Source organism: Artemia franciscana, chromosome 1, assembly GCF_032884065.1.
Source record: "Artemia franciscana chromosome 1, ASM3288406v1, whole genome shotgun sequence".
Classification (NCBI taxonomy): Eukaryota; Metazoa; Arthropoda; class Branchiopoda; order Anostraca; family Artemiidae; genus Artemia; species Artemia franciscana.
Genome location: NC_088863.1, coordinates 15839787 through 15859694, shown reverse-complemented (window position 1 = coordinate 15859694; position 19908 = coordinate 15839787). Strand labels below are relative to the sequence as shown.

The window sequence follows — 19908 nt, the reverse complement described above, 5'->3', positions numbered from 1 at the left end:
TATCGGATGAATTGAAGCAATATTCAGAGAATCACGGATTTAACCTCTGACCTCTCTGTATTAATCTCTGAATATTAATTCAATTTATCCGATGCGTCTCTTATGAAAATTAAATAAAAAAACAAGTTTTTTTAAACTGAAAGTAAGGAGCGACATTAAAACTTTAAACGAACAAAAATTACTCTGTATATGAAAGGGGCTTTTCCTCCTCAACGCCCCACTCTTTACGCAACAGTTTGACTCTTTCTCTTAACTCGTACTTTTTTAAACAGTAAAAAACTTTAGCGTAAAGAGCAGGGCGTTGAGGAGGAAAAGCCCTTTTCATATACGGAGTAATTTCTGTTCGTTTTAAGTTTTAATGTCGCTCCTTGCTTTCAGTTAAAAAACTTGTTTTTCTATTTAATTTCTGAACGTTTTTGAATTAATGCATGTTTTGATCTTGGCTCTCCGCACAAAAATAATTAAAACGAAATTTGCATGTTAATTTTTTTTTGGCTAAATGGTTTTCTCATAGTTTTCATTGGAAGATTTTGAGAACAAAGGAGCAGGGGAGGAGGCCTATTTGCCCTCCAATTTTTTAATTACTTAAAAAGGCAACTAGAACTTTTAATTTTTTACGAACGTTTTCATTAGTAAAACATATACATAACTTACGAATTGACTTCCGCAACGCACTTCTATATTCGTATGTTTTTATTACGTATTTGAGGGGGTTCACCCCCTCGTGAATACCTCGCTCTTTATACTAAAACTTGAATTTTGTCCCAATTTCTTAAGAATGACCCCTGAATCACAAAGGCCGTAGAATAAATAGTTGAAATTACTAAAAACACTTTAGCGTAGAGAGCAAGGTATTACGAGGAGGGGAACCCCTCATATGCCTAATAATTTTTGTTCGTTGTGTGGCGGTTGAGAGGATGGAAGCTCCCCTTTCATTGCCAAGACGAATGCCTTCGAAGAGCGAATAAACTAAATGAGGATTTTTTTTTTCTCCGGGTATTGTTCTGCAAAGGATAAGCCTTGATGAAAAAACTGGGTTTTGAGAAGGCGGCGGTCCTCCGCCTATTTGGAGTAATCCATGGTAGGATATTAAAAGCCAATAGCAATAAAAATAATAAAACTTTTATTTAATGAAGAAGTAGGAAGCAACAGTTAGACTGAAAAGCAATAGAAACTGTTCCGCATAGAAGGGGGACTGTCCCTTCCTTAGCCCCCAGCTCCTGACGCTAAATTTTGACTTTTGCTTAAATGCTTTAAGAACCACTGGTCAAAAACAAGGACAATTGGAATGGAGTAAAAATTATTTTTTGGAATGCCTCAAGAAATCATTGATTCGCATTTGCTTTAAAAAACTAGATTTTCAGCTCAGATATTTTGAAATAAATTTGACGAATAGGAATTAAAATTATCCTTTAGATACATTTGTTACACTCGCAAATGCTTTCTGTAATGTGCAATAATATTTTGGTATAAGGACCATGGGATTGGAGAATGGGCAGTAACCACAATAATAAGGGAAAGCTTTCGTTTCTTTTAAGTTTTAACATGGCTCTTTGAGTCATTTGGAAAAAACTAGTTTTTGCCTTTAAATAGCCTGAAATTCGAAATTTCCACTATGTATGGTAAATAGCAGTCATTCATCTTAATTAACGTAACATGAACCTATGTGCTCTGTAATCCTTACACTTGGTAACGCAATAGCAAAGTTAATAGTAACTATTAATTACAGGACTTGGGAAGCTCAAATTACAAACAATTTTATTCATTTTACTGTCCTAACCACAAGCAAAAAATGCTCTTAATTAAAGGTTTAGGTTCTATCTCAAAAATATAAATTAAAGACCAAATGTTTAATTACAAATAAGGTACTAATTTTCCTACATTTATACATTGTAATTTAAAATATTTTCAAGGAAGAATTTTGTCTAAAATAATTTTAAAGGGTTTAGGAAGTTCATAAAAATTCGAACAAAATTATTTAAAATTAAAATATTTAAGAGAAATGCGTTACTTCGATTTTTTTTTAGATGAAGTATTATTGTTAGTGCAGGTAAGCACCGTTCAATTATTCTCATTTTTCTCAAATTCATCTTGATTTTTGGGGTTTTTAAGACAGGTTTGTAAAGTAATCCAAAAAAAGAATTAGAAAACATTTATGGAACATTTACACCACAGCCAGAAGAGAAACTAAGTCTTAAAATTACGAACTTTAAGTAAGATCTCTCTGAATTGAATCGCCTTACTAAATAGCTTTTTATGAAACAATCAATATATTTCGTTCAGATTTGTTTCTTTATTTATCAGAGTATTTGTCTTAAGTTTTATTTTGAGCCTGAGCGATAATGTCAGGGCCAATACTATTTGCCCACGCACGCCTGACAATGTCTTTGGCTAATGGGAGACTAATGCTATTAGTCTAAAAATAGTCTTAAACTGGGGAAACTTGATATGTAAACCTATTGAAGATTCACCTTTATTTACACTTTTCTCAGAGTTCAATGAAAAAATTTCAACCGAAATTAAAGAAAGACCTTGAAATTAAAATTTATGAAAAACTTATAATTGGGGCGCCCCTGTAAGCCCCTGCATTCTGATCTTCGGAGTTCTAATCCTGATAGGTTTTTCTTATCAAAATCTACTAGAACGAGATGCATTATTATATGTTTTCATTATACAATATAAGTTTTAGTCCATATATTTTGAAGTTTGACTGGAACCTTTCTTTTGAAAGACAAAGTAAATAGCTGGTGTCGGATATCAGCTACAATATGTAGCAGTCGTTTCGAAGATATTCCTTCACAAGAAAAGGGATTTGGGGGTAAATTGTATCCCAGCACACTTTGATCTAAAGGTCAAGGGTTAATTTCCTAGTGTTGGAGGAGGTCTAGAGTACTAAGAAAAAATGTTCATCAGATAAAAGTTTTTATAATCAGATAAAAGACAAAGGGCCAAAATTTCGGGTTTAGGAGAGTTCTGCCGACCTATCTCTCTTTAGAGTGAACGCAGTCTCACTCTAAAGTCTGTATTTAGTCCACTCACTGTTTAGTCTGTGAACGCAGTATTCCATTTCACTCTTAAAAACCACCAATAAATGGACAGCCTTTTTGTCGAAGCAACGAAAATTCGAAAAATTTGAGGCTGAAAATACATTTTTAGGCTTTATAGCAATCACCATCAACAAAGCTCAAGGGCAATCATTAGAATAATGAGGTATAGATCTGAATACAGATTGTTTTTCCCATGGACAATTATATGCTGCATGTTCAAGAGTCGGTAAACCTGACAATCTATTTATATGCACAGACAATGGGACAGCCAAGAATGTTGTATATTCGCAAGTTTTACGTAGTTAAAAATATATATATATCTATCTATATTCACAGGTGACACACAGGGACACAACTACAATGGCGCGTAACTAATATGGCGCGTAACGATTTACGCGCGCGGGGGGGGGGGGGGCTTGGGAGGGGGGTGCGTAGTTAAAAATATATATATATATATATATATATATATATATATATATATATATATATATATATATATATATATATATATATATATATATATATATATATATATATATATATATATATATACATATATATATATATATATATATATATATATATCACAGGTGGAACACAGGGACACAACTACAATGGCGCGTAACTAATATGGCGCGTAACGACTTACGCGCGCGGGGGGGCTTGGGGGGCGCGAAGCGCCCTCACCAACTGCTAGTTATACATAAATAAAGCTTCAAATGAGGCAGTCATTCTAACGAGTTTCCTTTTCGGGACAGTGTTTTTTTTTTTTTTTTGCAAATAATGGTCGAAAGCTCCACCTTATTGTGAGGCGATTTCTTCTGTTGCTTAAAAAAGTTTCCAATACTCAAAATATCCTCTCCGAATATTCTATGACCACTGGCTCGAAACGATCGTTCCTGAGAAACCAACAAATGAACACAAATTCACGAAATCCGCAACTAGCCGTGAAATAAAAAATGTGAAATTTCACATTTGTTTATAAAGACGGCTGAAATTTCTGTTCTTACTAGTGAACATGTTAAACCTGATGATTCCAACTTTATCTAGCTTGTACCTCTATGGAAAAAGGGTACTTTTTCTAAAAAATTAAAAAAAATTTCTATGGTGATAGCTTTTGATAGGTAAAGTCAAGCCCATTTTTTTATGTATATATTTTGTGGTCGGCAAAAGTTATATACCTTTTTTCTACAATGTTTCCGAAATTCTAGTTTTTAGAGTTTTAGTTAGTATTGAGAAAGTTAGTCCAGTGACGATTGATTTCATGCTTTTTTGATGGTTCATCATGTAAAAGTCTAGTTTTCAAGTAGCTGAAAACGCGACGTTTTTAACAATAAAACTTAAGAAGCAGCCTACGTCTTTTAAGGACTAGAAAAATGTTCAGCTGTATAATTAAAGGACACAGATAAAAACAAAAAAACACTAGAAACCACCACAAGAAAATAATGCGTTAGAAAAGCAAAATCACCTCAGTTAATGATACATCGCTAGGACTAGCAATTTTAGACAAATTATACTAACGGTAAAAACAAAACAAAAATATAATCTTTGCAAGAGGCAGGGTTGCACCCGATGACCAAAAATCACTAGATTTGAGTGATTTTCTTGTTGATTTAGTGACTTTTTACAATAATGCAGTAGTTTATGCGCAAATTTAGTGATTTTTTTGTTCTGGCAATATAAAAACAGCATAAATAGTGATAAATCGCTAAAGGTGGCAACTCTGTAGAGGGTCAATCTGTTTCAAAAGATATGGACTACGGGTGGTGCATGCCACTTTTGACGGGCGTATGCCCTGTTGGGCACTTAGTGTGCCATGCGTGATGCAAAACCGCGTTCAGTGATGGAAGTGGGCCAAAATTCTAAAAGTGCCACAAAGTGGACGACCCCAGCATTCTTTGTTGATAACAGCACAAGTGTACAATTTTGCTTTGAACATTTTTATTCGAGCATCTGTTTATGCTTTCTTGTAAGTCTCATTTTGGCAAGACTTAGAAGCATTGGATAAAAAGGACAACTTGAACTCTAATTCAGTGAGATATTAATTAGACTTATAATTGATTGCTTTATTCACATAAATCTTTATTACAAGTTACTGAGCCACTAACGCTGGTTGTAAGAAGGGGCCTAACAAATAATTATTCCCAAGGATTAAAAGACAAACTTTAAAATTGGGTATGGTCAAATCTCCTGGAAGCTTACTTATTCCCTTTACTAACAAATTAACTAAAGTTTGCTTCATTTTATAACATATCGAAAATAATGTATAGCATTTATTCTTTGTTTTCACAATTAAAAATTTAATTTGAAGAATCCAAAGTATTTTTGAATTTTTAGGATCATGTTTAAGACGAAGGCCAACATTCATTTTCTACTTATCTTCTGATATTTAAGCGTAAGAAGTAAGCTCTAAATAAAAGAAAAAAATGAAACAAAATACGTTTTATCTGATAAAATTTGGCGTTTGATAAACATGAGATAATTTAAGCCCTTAGTCAATGTGAAATTTTGAACACTACTTTGGACTTTCATCTTCGTTTGACTTTTAAAGCTGAATCTTAAACCTAATACATTATTAGAGTACATTCATAATTACAAAAATTAAATACTATCGTGTGTAAAAGTTCTCTAATTTAAATCTTCTGATGTATTTTACTAAATTTATCTATACAAGCAATTTGCGATAACGTAGTGTAAGTACAGAATGAATCGGTCCAATAGTAAGTGAAACCCTAAAAAGCGAGACTCTAAAAAACTAAATTTTGACTAAATACGTCTGAGACCATACTGGCTATGCATGACGTATGAAAACAAGAAAGGAAATAATAAATGAAAAGATAAAAATAAAATAGGTCAAAAAACGAAGATTTTGTCATCCAGTAGCAAAATATGAAAAACAAGCAAATATTTCGACAAGGACCTCCGCCAAGTCTTCCTCAGTGCTCAAAAAATTTGAGAAAGAGGAAAAAGAAAAAAAACGAAACAAATAAGAAACAACAACAAAATTTAATTTTCTTAAGTGAACTGTACGAGAGGAAAAAAGACACTGAATCAAACAACAACAAAAAACAACTTGAAATCAATAAAAGAGAAGTTACCAATTAGATTAAATAAGTATCCTTTGCCTTGCAACAGATTTCGCCTGTCTACAATTTCGGTTTTCATTAAATACGCGGACAGGTTGTCTTCAATTAGACTGGACGAAAATATTCATAGAGTCTTTTAATATTAAATTGTTATATATTGGGCTTAAGGAAATATCTCCCGTGTCTCTATTTATAGCCAAATTTCTATTTATATATTTTTTTTATCTCAATTGCCTCTTTAAAAGATTGCGGTAGGCCATTTACGGTATATATTAAAGTTGCCTTTTCAAAAAGAACTAAATGGTCAGGATTTTCGTATGTATGCTGGGCCGGAGCTGAATCAAAGATGTAATTTTTATTTTCAAATCTCAGGGACTTATCTATCGAAATTTTGTGTTCATGCAATCGTTCCCCTAGTTGTTGATGGGTCCTGCCAACACGAAAATCCTGACCATTTAGTTCTTTTTGAAGGGGCAACTTTAATATATACCGTAAATGGCCTACCGCAATCTTTTAAAGAGGCAATTGAGATAAAAGAATATATATAAATAGGAATTTGGCTATAAATAGAGACACGAGATATATTTCCTTAAGCCCAATATATAACAATTCAGGTTAAAAGACTCTATGAATATTTTCGCCCAGTCTAATTTAAGACAACCTGTCCGCGTATCTAAAGAAAACCGAAATTGTAGACAGGCGAAATCTGTTGCAAGGCAAAGGATACTTATTCAATCTAATTGGTAACTTCTCTTTCATTGATTTCAGGTTGTTTTTTTGTTGTTTTTTTTTGTTCGATTCAGTGTCTTTTTTCTTCTCGTACAGTTCACCTAAAAAGGTTAGATTTTGTTGTTGTTTCTTCTTTGTTTCTTTTTTTTCTTTTTCCTCTTTCTTATTTTTTTAGCACTGAGGACGACTTGGCGGAGGTCCTTGTCGAAGTATTTGATTGTTTTTCATATTTTGCCACTGGCAGACAATATCCTCGTTTTTTGACCTATTTGATTTTTGTCTTTTCATTTATTATTTCCTTTCTTGTTTTCATGCGTCAAATTTTGACTACAATATATACATAAAAAGTGTTGCCTTTTTATGCTGATTAAATCTAAAAAAAAAAGAATTTTTATCAACTGAAAGTAATGAGCAACAATAAATTTGAACCGAGCAGAAATTATTTATTATATGAGGGTGTTCGCCCCCTCGTCAATACCTCGCTCTTGACGCTAAAGTTCAAAATGTGTCCCAATTCTTTAAGAATGACCCCCTGAATCATGAAGGCCGTTTAATTAGAATAAAGAGCTCTTTTGAAAGTACTAAAAAAAGCTTTAGCGTAAAGTACGAGGTATTGACGATGGGGCGAAATCCCTCATATATTTAGTAATTCTTGTGGTTTTAAGTTTTAATGTTGTTTCTTACTTTCAGCTGAAGAGACTTGTTTTTTTAATTTAATTTCTGATCATTTTTTATTCAATGCCGGGAAATCCGGCGCCCCCTTCATGAAAATTATCTTCACTCGTGAAAAATTCCTCATGGAAAGATCCTCTCACGTAACCCCTTCCCCCAGAAAAAAATACCCTGAAAATGTCTGTATACTTCTCAATAAGCAATACTTTATGTAAACAATAAGCAAAGTTCATAACCTGCAGCCCTTCCTCCAGGGACTGTAAGGGATTAAGCATAAAGCGCAAGTGATTAAAGAGGGGGCAACACCCTCATATAAGATATTATTCCTGTCTGTTTTAAGTTCTAATATTTCGTTATTTTCAGAGGAATTTTTGTCAAAAACAAAACCATATTTTCGGTGTAATTCTGTTAAAACTTTGCCGACTGAGGAAAATGGCTCGGAATTTGGAAAAGTCAAAAAATAAGCATATTTGGCCCAGGCACTATAAACAGTGATGCCCTGGCATATGTACACCAAAGTTGCACCCATTGATAACTGTTTAATTACTGCATATAAGAGGCCCCCTTTGGGCTGTTATACGCCACTTGAGACTGTCATGAAACAAAGTTCGGGTCACTTATCGGAAAATTCGTTTTCAACACGAGATTTACATAACTTTTGTGTTTTTTTAAAATCATCTCAACTTAATGCGGGACACCCAGACTCTCTCATACCACGACTGGTTTTGCCCTTCTGAAGGACATGACCAAGCTACTTAAGCCGTCTTTACGTTATTCTTATACTGAGCGATTGCGAAAACTTTAGCTCTAGGTGAGTTACTTTTGGTACTTTTTCGTACCACAAATGTATTGCAAACATGAAAAAACAAATGAACGAGCCCTCACTCCTTCGACGAAAAGTGTTTCCTCACTATTGGATAAGCTCTAGCAAGGCAAAATTTTCCGTTTTTTTTTTTACAGTTAAATGTATCTAAAACAGCTTTGTTAAATTTGAAGATAATAAACCTTTATTATTGAGGTTCATGTAAATTTACCAGTTAAAAATTCATTTAAATATAAATTTATCAGGTTCATGTAATTTAAATTCAAATTTATTCAATAATGTAATTAAATTACATAATGTAATAATGTAATTTAAATTTATTCAAGTTCATGTAAATTTATCAGGTATCAGTCTGTAAAATAAGATGAAGTATCACCTCAAATCATCGCAACAAAGGAGTTTTATCTCAGTTTTATTCCTAACACCTTGTCAAAGGTATTTTCCGGCCAACTAATCAGATCATTTGAATTTTCGAATCTTGTAATCATTCTTTTTAACTTAAGGGGGTGATTAAGTGAACTGATGGAACTCGAAAATCCCATGTTAAATTGAAAATTTATATTTAAAAAGTACTCAAGTATTCATTGGCGGAAGATGCCGCTTTTAATATCAGGCCATAGCTTCTTGAAGATGCTACAAAATGTTTGAAAGGATTTTGTTCTATTTCCTCTAATTGCTTAGAAATCTTAGAAAATGTCTAGGTATTTTTCACAAGTGTACTGTATGAAGGATATTGCTTTTGGAACAAAATTGGTACTATCATGTGAAGAAGACAATAACCTATAAGATGATTGGAACCATTTTTTGATGTATTTTCCTGTTTTCTAACAGTCCCCTAGAATATTTTCAGCTACCTGAAATTTTTACAAGTCGGTTGCCATAAAGAATCGTTTCAGATCGCCGATAATAACCCCTAGAGACGAAAATGACAAGCTGGAATAATCAGCTGCTTGTTAATAGTGTGAAATTTTCATAAATTATTTCAATGCAATGAAGAAACATAGAAATGAGAAATAGTCAGGAGCCTTCAGGAAAGTTATGCACACAAAGCCGAAATCATGGGGAAAATTAAATCAAAGCGAGGTATGGAACTGCGAAACTGCGAGAAATTTGGGGATAGGCTAGTGGATAAAGAACCGAAAAGAGTCTAAGGCGGACTATTGCATGGAAGTTGGAAAGAATGGACTGGTCAACCCCAAACGAGGCCACGACTACTTTTACCAAGTACAATCAGTCAGCTTGAATGTGCTCAGCTATATACTTGCTTTTTCATGATTTTTACCCAGAAAGACTTCTACATTGAAAAGATAGACCGCAATCGAGGCTTTTGGACCGAAAAGATTTTTCCCAAGCTGAAAGGATTCTTCATTGATGCTTTGATCCCAAAGTTCCACAGGGGGTTCCAATACAAGAGCCGTACTTATAAGATTAATCGTCTAGTACCGGTAACAGGAAAATTCATTTTCCTTACATTCTATCCTTCTTTGTAGTTACATACTTAATTGTATTGTCATTTGAAATAAAATACCTTTGTTTATATTGCTTGTCCTCCAACTTTATCAAACAGTTCGTAGTAACGAACTGTAGTAAAGAGCGACCCGGCTCAATAGTAACCGAAACTCTAAAAAATGGAATTTTGGTACCAATAGCTACATCAAAAGAATCGCATTTTAATGCTGATTTTAAATATATTAAATAAAAAAACAAGTTTTTTCAACTGAAAGTAAGGAGCGACATTAAAACTTAAAACGAACAAAAATTACTTCGTATATAAAAGGGGCTGCTTCTTCATCAACGCCCCGCTCTTTACGCTAAAGTTTGACTCTTTCTCCCAACTCTTCTTTTTAAAACAGTAAAAAACTTTAGCGTAAAGAGCGGGGCGTTGATGAGGAAGCAGCCCCTTTTATATACGAAGTAATTTGTGTCCGTTTTAAGTTTTAATGTCGCTCCTTACTTTCAGTTGAAAAAACTTGTTTTTTTATTTAATTTCTGAATGTTTTTGAATAAATGCATGTTTTGATTTTGGCTCTCCGCAGAGTAATAATTGAAACAAAATTTGAATTTTTTTTTTTTTTGCTGAATGGCTTACTCATAATTTTGATCGAATGATTTTGGGAAAAAAGAGCAGGGGAGGAAGCCTAGTTGCCCTCCAATTTTTTGGTTAATAAAAAAAGGCAACTAGAAATTTAATTTATTACGAATGGTTTTATAAGTAAAAGATATACGTAACTTATAAACTAGCTTACGTGAAGAATTTTTTATTCTCATATTTTTATTACACATATGAGAGGGTTCACCCCGTCGTCAGTACCTCTCTCTTTACACTAAATCTTAAATTTTGGCCCAATTAATTAAGAATGACCCCTGAATCACAAAAGCCGTAGAATAAATAGTTGACATTACTAAAAATACTTTAGTGTAAAGAGCGAGGTATTAGGAGGAGGTGAGCCCCTCATATGGGTAATAATTTCTGTTCGTTTTAGGTTTTGATGCTGCTCCTTACTTCCAGCTGAAAAAAAACTTTTTCATATATATTTTTTCATTGTTTTTTTTTAATAATGTTAGTAAATCCTGCGCTCCCTTCATGGAAATTTTCTTCCCCCATGACCAAGTCCTCGATGGAAAGTTCCCCCAGTATATCCCCCTCTTTTCGACCCCTCTCCCCGACCAAAAAATTCTCCTGAAAACACCTGTACACTTCCCAATAACCATTACTATATGTAAGCACTTGTCAAAGTTTTTAACTTGTAACCCCTCCCACGGAGACTATGGAGGAGTAAGTCGTCTCCAAAGACATAGTTATAAGGTTTTTTGACTACGTTGAATAAAATGGCTATCTCAGAATTTTGATCCGTTGACTTTGGGAAAATAATTAGCGTGGGAGGGGGCCTAGGTGCCCTCCAATTTTTTTGGTCGCTTAAAAAGGGCACTAGAACTTTTTATTTCCGTTTGAATGAGCCCTCTCGCAACATTCTAGGACAATTTGGTGGATACGATCACCCCTGGAAAAAAAAAACAAAACAAAAAAAAACAAATAAACACGCATCCGTGATCTGCCTAAAAGTCATAGAACACTACTGTAGAAATTTCAAGCTCCTATCTGCAAAAATGTGGAATTTTGTATTTTTTTGTCAGAAGGCAGATCACAGATGCGTGTTTATTTGTTTTTTGTTTTTTTTTCAGGGGTGATCGTATCAACCCAGTGGCCCTAGAATGCTGCAAAAGGGCTCATTCTAACGGAAATGAAAAGTTCTAGTGCCTTTTTTAAGTGACCAAAATCTCGGAGGGCACCTAGGCCCCCGTCCCAAGCTAATTATTTTTCCAAAGTAACCGGATCAAAATTCTGAGATAGCCATTTTATTCAGCGTAGTCGGAAATCCTTATAACTAAATCCTTATAAGTGTACAGACGTCTTCAGGGGCGTTTTCATTTGGACTGGGGCAGGGTTGAGAAGAGAGGGATATGCTGGGGAAACTTTTCATGGAGGAAGAAAATTTCCATGAAGGGAGCGCAGGATTTCCTACTATTATTAAAAAAAAACAATGAAAAAATAAATATGACAAAGTTTTTTCAACTGAAAGTGAGGAGCAGCATTAAAACTTAAAAGGAACAGAAATTATTACGCATATGAGGGGCTCACCTCCTCCTAATACCTCGCTCTCTACGCTAAAGTATTTTTAGAATTTCAACTATTTATTCTACGGCTTTTGTAATTCAGGGGTCATTCTTAAGAAATCGGGACAAAATTTAAGCTCTAGTGTGAAGAGGGAGGTACTGTTGAGGGGGTGAGCCCCCCTCATATATGTAATAAAAATGTGAGAATACAGAAGTTCCTTACGTAAGCTAATTTGTAAGTTACGTATGTCTTTAACTAGTAAAATTTATTTTTACTAATAATTTTACTAATAAAAAAATTCGTAAGAAATTAAAAGTTGTAGTTGCCTTTTCAGGTAACCAAATAATCGGAGAGCAACTATACCTCCTTCCCCGCTCCTATTTTTTTCTCAAAATCGTTTGATCAAAACTATGAGAAACCCATTTAGCCAAAAAAATAAATACCCAAATTTCGTTTTAATTATTCATCTGTGGAGAGCATAAATCAAAACATGCATTGATTAAAAAACGTTAAGAAATTAAATTAATAAAAACAAGTGTTTTTAACTGAAAGTAAGGAGTGACATTAAAACATAAAACGAACAGAAATTACTTCATATATGAAAGCGGCTGTATCCTCATCAATGCCCCGGTCTTCACGCTAAAGTCTGACTCTTCCTCTTAACTCTATTTTTTAAAACAGTAAAAAACTTCAGCGTAAAGAGCGGGGCGTTCATGAGGAAGCAGTCCCTTTCATATACGAAGTAATTTCTGTTCGTCTTAAGTTTTAATGTCACTCCTTACTTTCAGTTTTATTTTTTTTTAATTTAATTTGTAAGAAAACTTTGGTTTTCTAAGAATCCTCGAAGAAAGCTTTCAACTAAGTTCGCTGTTTAGTTTCGAATTAATGAAATGAGGTATTTTAAATAGCCTATCCCTAGGAAATAAAGTGGAAAAAACAATAAATTTTAAAATGCATTCTATGCATGCCGTCACAGTTGCATATACATGGGCATTTTGTACTTGAGAATGATAGTGCTCTTTTGCTCATTTTCTAATCTCCCTTGGTCGGTAACCAAGCTTTGCAAGACACTGTCAAATATATTATTATTTCTCGGCTGAAGCATCTCACCAAAGGAAGCTGTCAATCAAAACCTTTGACAAGACTTGATAATTGGTGCTATTTGAAGTTTTGACAATCGACGATCTCTAGAGAATTAAAAGACAGAAGGGTAACCTTACTTCAATTCTGAAGCTCGATGTTTTCAAGTTCACTTAATCACGGCCTTAAATTGTCTTTCTAACGACTATCTCTTAATATTCATGTTTACGCAAAAATCCGTTATTTAAACCATGAGAAAGGACTTTGAAGATAGACCAATAAGATTCGAGTTTTCATTCCCGTTTTTACAGTTTAATTTCATTGAGCTTCGGATATATTTTTCTCAGCTCGAATCTACATTAAACTTGATTTGTATGAAAATCTAATTTCAACTTCGACTCTACTTTTGTCAAGATTTTCCAATACAAACAAAATTCCCTGCTTTTTTATTTCCAATTTTGCCTCTAAATGACTTTAAAATACTGCATAAATGAGCTATTTGATATGAAAAATAATTTAGTAAAACCTAAAGATTAGGTTTTTTGAAATAAAAACTGTAAGTAGGAGACGTGCTTTACAAATACTGCGAGAACAGTATGTATTACGTTTGGAGCAATCACTCATGTTCCAATATGAAGGATGAAGCTTATATTTAAGTTTTAGCAAAACTGACGAAATTCAAGGCATAGTTACGGAGAGATTGAAAAACTTCATATTTTTCATATGCTTTTGTTTATATTTTACATAATATGCCTATTTTTCTATTTCCCCTCATCCAAAACATGAACCCCTCTCGAAGAATGAAACCTTACACTCCATCAAGTTTGTAATCTGTTTCGTAAGTTTTCTTGGTGAAAATTCCCTAAGAATACCCCTCCTCCCCGTGAATAAAAATACTGGATTCCGCCTTTTATTAAGTGAATGAATAAAATTTGGGCAGAAGTATAAGTAGCATAAGTTTCATGTTGTTTTGAAATACTATAGAAATTCAAATTAGTGGTAAATTAAAATTTAAAAAAGGGTAAAAAGTATTGGAATAACAAACAATGGAAAGTATTTAAAAATAAAGTCAGAACATTTTGCCATGAACAGACGACGCTTATGTCTTTATAATGTGAAATTAAACACATTATAAAATACTCACTAATGAAGTAAGTATGGTAAGGTTTTATGTCAATATCTATACGCTGGGTGATTTAACCTGGGGAACATCAAGTAAAACAACTCAAGAGCAGTAAAGTGGCCTGGAAGTGTCGTTATTTTCACTGAGCTGCTGCCATGCAAGAAGTGAACTTCTATATAAAAAAAAGCGCGTTCAAGGTTTTATCCGATTCTTCCTCATATATAGGTTAGCCCTGGATTCTATATAACTAACGCGGGCAAATTTCCAGCATTTTAATTGACGGGGGGGGTTAAGAGGGGACCATATCCGGGTATTCAATGAACATGGGATGCATAATAGTTTTGTTTCTCCATATTACTGTGGGGCAACGGTCCCCTTCTCCTAAACGATGCCTCCGGTTATAATAATAATCTAACTTTTGTGTTGCAATACAACATGGAACATGTTTTTAAATATTTCTTTAGGAAAATTAGATTTTCTGAAAAGGAAGCAAAATCTGTGCTTCATTATCATTGTGCAGTTCTTTAATTAGGAATTTTACAGTAGTTTTTTTTCTCTATTTAACTCACAAGGTTGTTTTTCACATGTCTATTTTCAAATTATTACAGGTAATAAATCCTTACAGGCAGTTTAAAGTTTTATGAACCCCGTAACCTCTCCCTTCCCCAAGCCAAAATTGAATCTATGAGCAATGCATTGTACTATTCGTTCAACAAAACATTACAAATCTGACAATCAACTTAATGAATTTCCTGTTGGCGTGACGAAAATCCAGAGAAACATTAAAACAGGTGTTGAAATGATGAATATAGTCAAGATTACTGTGTTTTTGCTTGTACTGTCTGCTCTGTGACTGAGCATTTTTTCGTTTTATTAAAATAAATTACTGATAGGATTATTAGCTACTCAGTAATACAAACTTCAATATCAAAGACATTTTAAAAACAGGGAACAACGAGCAGAAAAGAAGCTTTCAGTTAAAACTAATGAGCTAGAAAACCAATTTAGAGCTTCTTCTTCTTTTGGGCAAGTTGAAGATTTTGATGAGTATGAATTTTTGAATAAATGAATCTGAATTTGAATATAATACGGATTCGGTTTACAATGACCTAGACTGTCCTCTGCTTAAGCCTAGTGTCTACACAAAAATTTGATTTTGGAATAAGAATTAAGTTCCTCTAATTTATGTGCAAAGAGTTAAATGTCAAAGTCTAGATTTTTCTTTATGCTATACTCCCTGAGATATGACATAGCATCTACAAGAATGAAACAGATGTCATGGGTTTTCCCACAGCCAAACCTAGCACAGATATACTAGAACTTACAAATTCTAGTTTTCTACGTTCAGCATAAAATGAAGGAGAAAAGAAGGGGGAAAAGGCATTCAGACAACTTTATTACGAAACATTATCTTCATCTATTTTTTCGATTTCAAAGATAAACAGAAAATCACTAATTCATAATTTGCTCAAATTTTAAAAAATGCAGATACTAGGTTTTGGAAACAAACAACCAAGAGGGGCTGTTCATTGCTCAAGAGGAGTTTTATACCTAAATCAATTGCCAGAGGGAAAAGAGACAGGAACATATCAAGTCATTTCTTACCGATTCAATTCATGATACAGTTTATTGTCCCTCCATTTGAATATTGAAGCCACTGAAAATCCAGGAAAGAAAGGATAGAAAAGAAAATTTTAAACTAAAATTCATGAGCGAGAAAATCTTTCCAGAGCTTTTTTTGGACATTGCATAGACTAATGATTCATAACGGCGATGCCAGGTAGGTTCAAGATAAATTTGTAACATCATAGGCAATTTATATTTTATATCTCTGGTTCTATATAGTTGCACATGGGATAGCAAATGCAAGGAATAGTAAAACATTGTGGGTATGTTCACGATCTCCAACTCAGATATTTGGAGCTTTATTCCGATTGCAACTGTCATGGTTATTGCCAGTTTTCAATTCAAAGCCTTAAATGAGTCTTCAATGTGTTTAAATCTTAATAAACTGTAAGTTATTTCACATTTAATGTCTAAAAATATTAACATATCATATAATAGGCTAATTATAGCATACTTTTTTTCAAATATATCAGTACATTAAAACCTGCCTGTTGCAGATCTCAATTGACCTGGACGGTTTTCTGCAATCCTCAGGCTTCCCAAATGGAGACTAGAAATCCCCTTCCATCCCCACCCTCTTTTCTGTAAGCAAATCGAGTCAAAATTTTGGGCCATTATCTTGTTCAAAATAGTCCAAAAACCATTAAAAACCGGAGTTTCGATAATAATAGATACATGAAGAATTAGATTTTTATGCTGATTCCAAAAATATTGGCCTAATATATACAGGCCAAAAATTGGCCTGTAATTAATGCAATTTTTTAAATTTAACAAAATATTTTGTGTAGTCACGCTTCTGTATCTTGAGCACAAGTCTCAATACATTTAAATGCCACTGAAATTTTATCCTGCAAGACTATTTTCAAGACGACGGTGGAAATGGAAGATATTTAGCTTAAAAATCAACTTCTTTGAAGATATACATTGTACAGCACCCACCCACAGTTTAATTTAACACCCACCCACCCACTAATCCTCCCCTCATCTACCCTTTTAATCGACACTTTCGTATATGCATATATTTCGGAGACTTTGAGAAGTGTCCGTCGGAAGGAAAGTTTCTTGTGGGGAATCCCAAGGTAAATTTCACACATTAGGAGATTTCCTGGCATAATTTGAAAAGCGGTCGGAAATTAAATTAATAAAAAAAAATCAACGTTTTTCGACTGAAATAGGAGCAACATCAAAACTTCAAGCAAACAGAAATTAATCCTTATATAAGTGAGGCTGCCGCTTCCTCAACCCTCGCTCTTTACGCTAAAGTTTGTTTTTATACAACAATTCTTTAAGAAAACTGCTTAAATCAAAGGCCAGTTGAACTTGATTGAGAAGTATTTTTAAAGATTTGTAAGACATTAGCGCAAAGAGCAAAGGTTGAGAAAAAGATAGCTCCCCTCATATCCGGAATGATTTCTGTTCATTTTAAGTCTTAATAATGCTCCTTACTTTCAGTTGAAAAATTGCTTTATTTATTTACTAAGAAAACAGACGAATTGCCAAATGTATATACTCATTAACCTATGTATCTAGTCATAACATACATTTCAGGATAAAACATGCTAATATAATTATTTTATTTACAGATGGGAAAATATGGCAAACCTGGCATTGGGCCAAAGGAGGCAGACAAAAATGTACGAGAGTTTACGGATGAGCAGTTGAAAGCTGGTCAGTCAGTTATTTCGCTTCAATATGGAAGTAATAAAGGAGCAAACCAGAGTGGAGTTAATTTTGGCAATTCAAGACACATGTAGTCGCGTATGAGAACTACATCTGTATTTTGGTCATTCCAAAATTTTCTTTTTTGGGGGAGCAACATTGAAAGGGAGGCATTTTTATATAGTTACCCCAAAAATGTGAGCAGTTCGTCTTAAAGTACTTAATTGTATATTTCTTTGTTCTTTGCTGAGGATATTTAATTTTCGAAAAAAATTCCTATGCACTGCCCAGTTTGTACTAAAATTTTAAATTCTTTGTTCAGATGATTGTTTTTCTATTTCTTTTGTGACCAGTTTTAAAAATATACAATGCTTAGGTGTATTTCAAATTTGATTTATATTTATAGGCATATTTGAATTTTAAAGCTATGTTAATCTTCATCTATTCAACAAACCATTCTACTTTTATAAGTGTAAGAAAAAAGACACTTCCAATCAGTCAAGCCAAACTTCCAAGCCTAGACATGTATTATTTCTGGCTATGCACTTGCTTAAGGAGGGAAATACTCCCACATATACTTGTGAAAGCCACTCTTAAATGCAGATGATAATTGTATTGCAAAAGGGGCTTCATGACTGACCGAATCTAAAATCCTAGTCACAGATTTGTAGACCCTCGAACTGGATGCTTAGCTGCAGCTCGTCTTAGGCAAGCACTGCTTGTTACTTGGAACGGAAACTGGCCAGACCTTGATGTTTTGGCAGACATGTGTCTAGATCCATAATTCCCAACGTGTGGCACTCGTCCCACCGGTGGGGCATTGGAATACTTTGGTGGGTCATGATCAGTACGTACACCCTTAGACTGGTAAAGGCAAGGTAAAGGATACGGCATTAGACTTTACAGTCCGTACCGGCGGTGCTGATCTCCGTTTCTTGGCCCTTCAGCCAGGAAGTACAATGGGGGGTTGGGGGCCAGCCATCCTATGCTTTCACACACCCTTAGACTGACAATACTCTAGAGACATTATTGAAAAAAACGTGTAAATGACGTCACACTCCCAGACATTTAAAGAGCAAAACAGATACATGATAGCACTGCAACGACGTCATGCATTGTAAGAAAGGCGTTGCATACAGAAAAAAATTTCATTTGCATAAAATACACTTAAAATTCAACTAAAAAATACATACCAAGTTAATGGCCTTTTAAACTTCCTTCAGGTGGATGCGCGCAAAATTTTGTGTAACAAAATTTAAATATCACGAGGAGGCCTCAGAATTTTAGGAAAGCCTAGGGGGGGCATGGCCCAAAATTGGTCGGAAACCGCTGGTCTAGATGTTCAAGTCCAACTAGACGAACCACTTTGATTGTTCTACAACTTCTCCCTATTTTGATTCATATACATTCGTCGTCAACTAGATGCAAACATGTTTGAAGTACAAACGGAAAAGAAGTGTCAAAAGTTGTGCAATATTTACATATTATTATATGATAACATGAACAAAGCAAAGTTCAAAATTAAATGTCATATGGTTTTGCCAAACCCTATTTGTTCTTGTTAATGCTGATCAAACAAGCTATAAATATTTAGATGCCATACAGTGATCTTCGTTCAATAAAACATGTCGAATTTATTTGTGGAGGGAGGATTTGTTAGACCAAAACTAGGATATTTTTGGCGTACTCCAATTGCTTGTCAAAAGCGTTGAAAGCTTGAAGTCGAATTAACTTCACATGAATTAAACACCTCTTCTAGAAAAATTGAAATCGAGACATATTATCCGTTTGAGCTTTTCCCTCCTCAACGCCCCGCTCTTTAAGCTAAAGTTTGACTCTTTCTCACAACTCTACTTTAAAAAAAAACTTTAGCGTAAAGAGCGAGGCGTTGAGGTGGGGAAACCCCCTTTCAAATACTGAATAATTTCTGTTCGTTTTAAGTTTTAATATTGCTCCTTACTTGCAGTTAAAAAAAACCTCTTGTTTTTATTTAATTTCTGAACGTTTAATTTAAAACTAAATACATGTTTCGATCTTGGCTCACCGCGCAAGAATAATTAAAACGAAATTTGTATATTATTTTTTTGGGCTAAATGGCTTTCTTATAATTTTTATTGGACGATTTTGATAAGAAAAAGGGGGAGGAGGCCTACTTGCCCTCCAATTTTTGTTACTTAAAAAGGCACCTAAAACTTTTTTTTTACGAACTTTTGTATTAGTAATAAATATATTTAACTTCCGAATTAACTTACGTAACGAACTTCTATACTTGTATATTTTTATTACGTATATGATGGGGTTCGCTTTTTCTTTACACTAAAGCTTGAATTATGTCCCAATTCTTTAAGAATAACCCCTGAATCACAAAGGCCTTAGAATAAATAATTAATATTACTAAAAATACTTTAGCGTAAAGAGCGAGGCATTGAGGAGGAGACGGACCCCCT

General features: G+C 33.9%; 1 protein-coding gene across 2 annotated transcripts in view; it reads left to right on the top strand.

Annotated features, from left to right (window-relative positions):
• LOC136026282 (myophilin-like) overlaps window positions 1-17842 on the top strand; it is a 49443-nt gene extending 31601 nt beyond the window's left edge. For both annotated transcript variants that reach the window (XM_065702677.1, XM_065702686.1), the window contains exon 4: window positions 17386-17842. In XM_065702677.1, the coding sequence (XP_065558749.1) occupies window positions 17386-17556 (171 nt within the window). In that variant the 3' untranslated portion in view covers window positions 17557-17842. The remainder of the gene's footprint in view (window positions 1-17385) is intronic.
• The last annotated feature ends 2066 nt before the right edge of the window (window positions 17843-19908 follow it).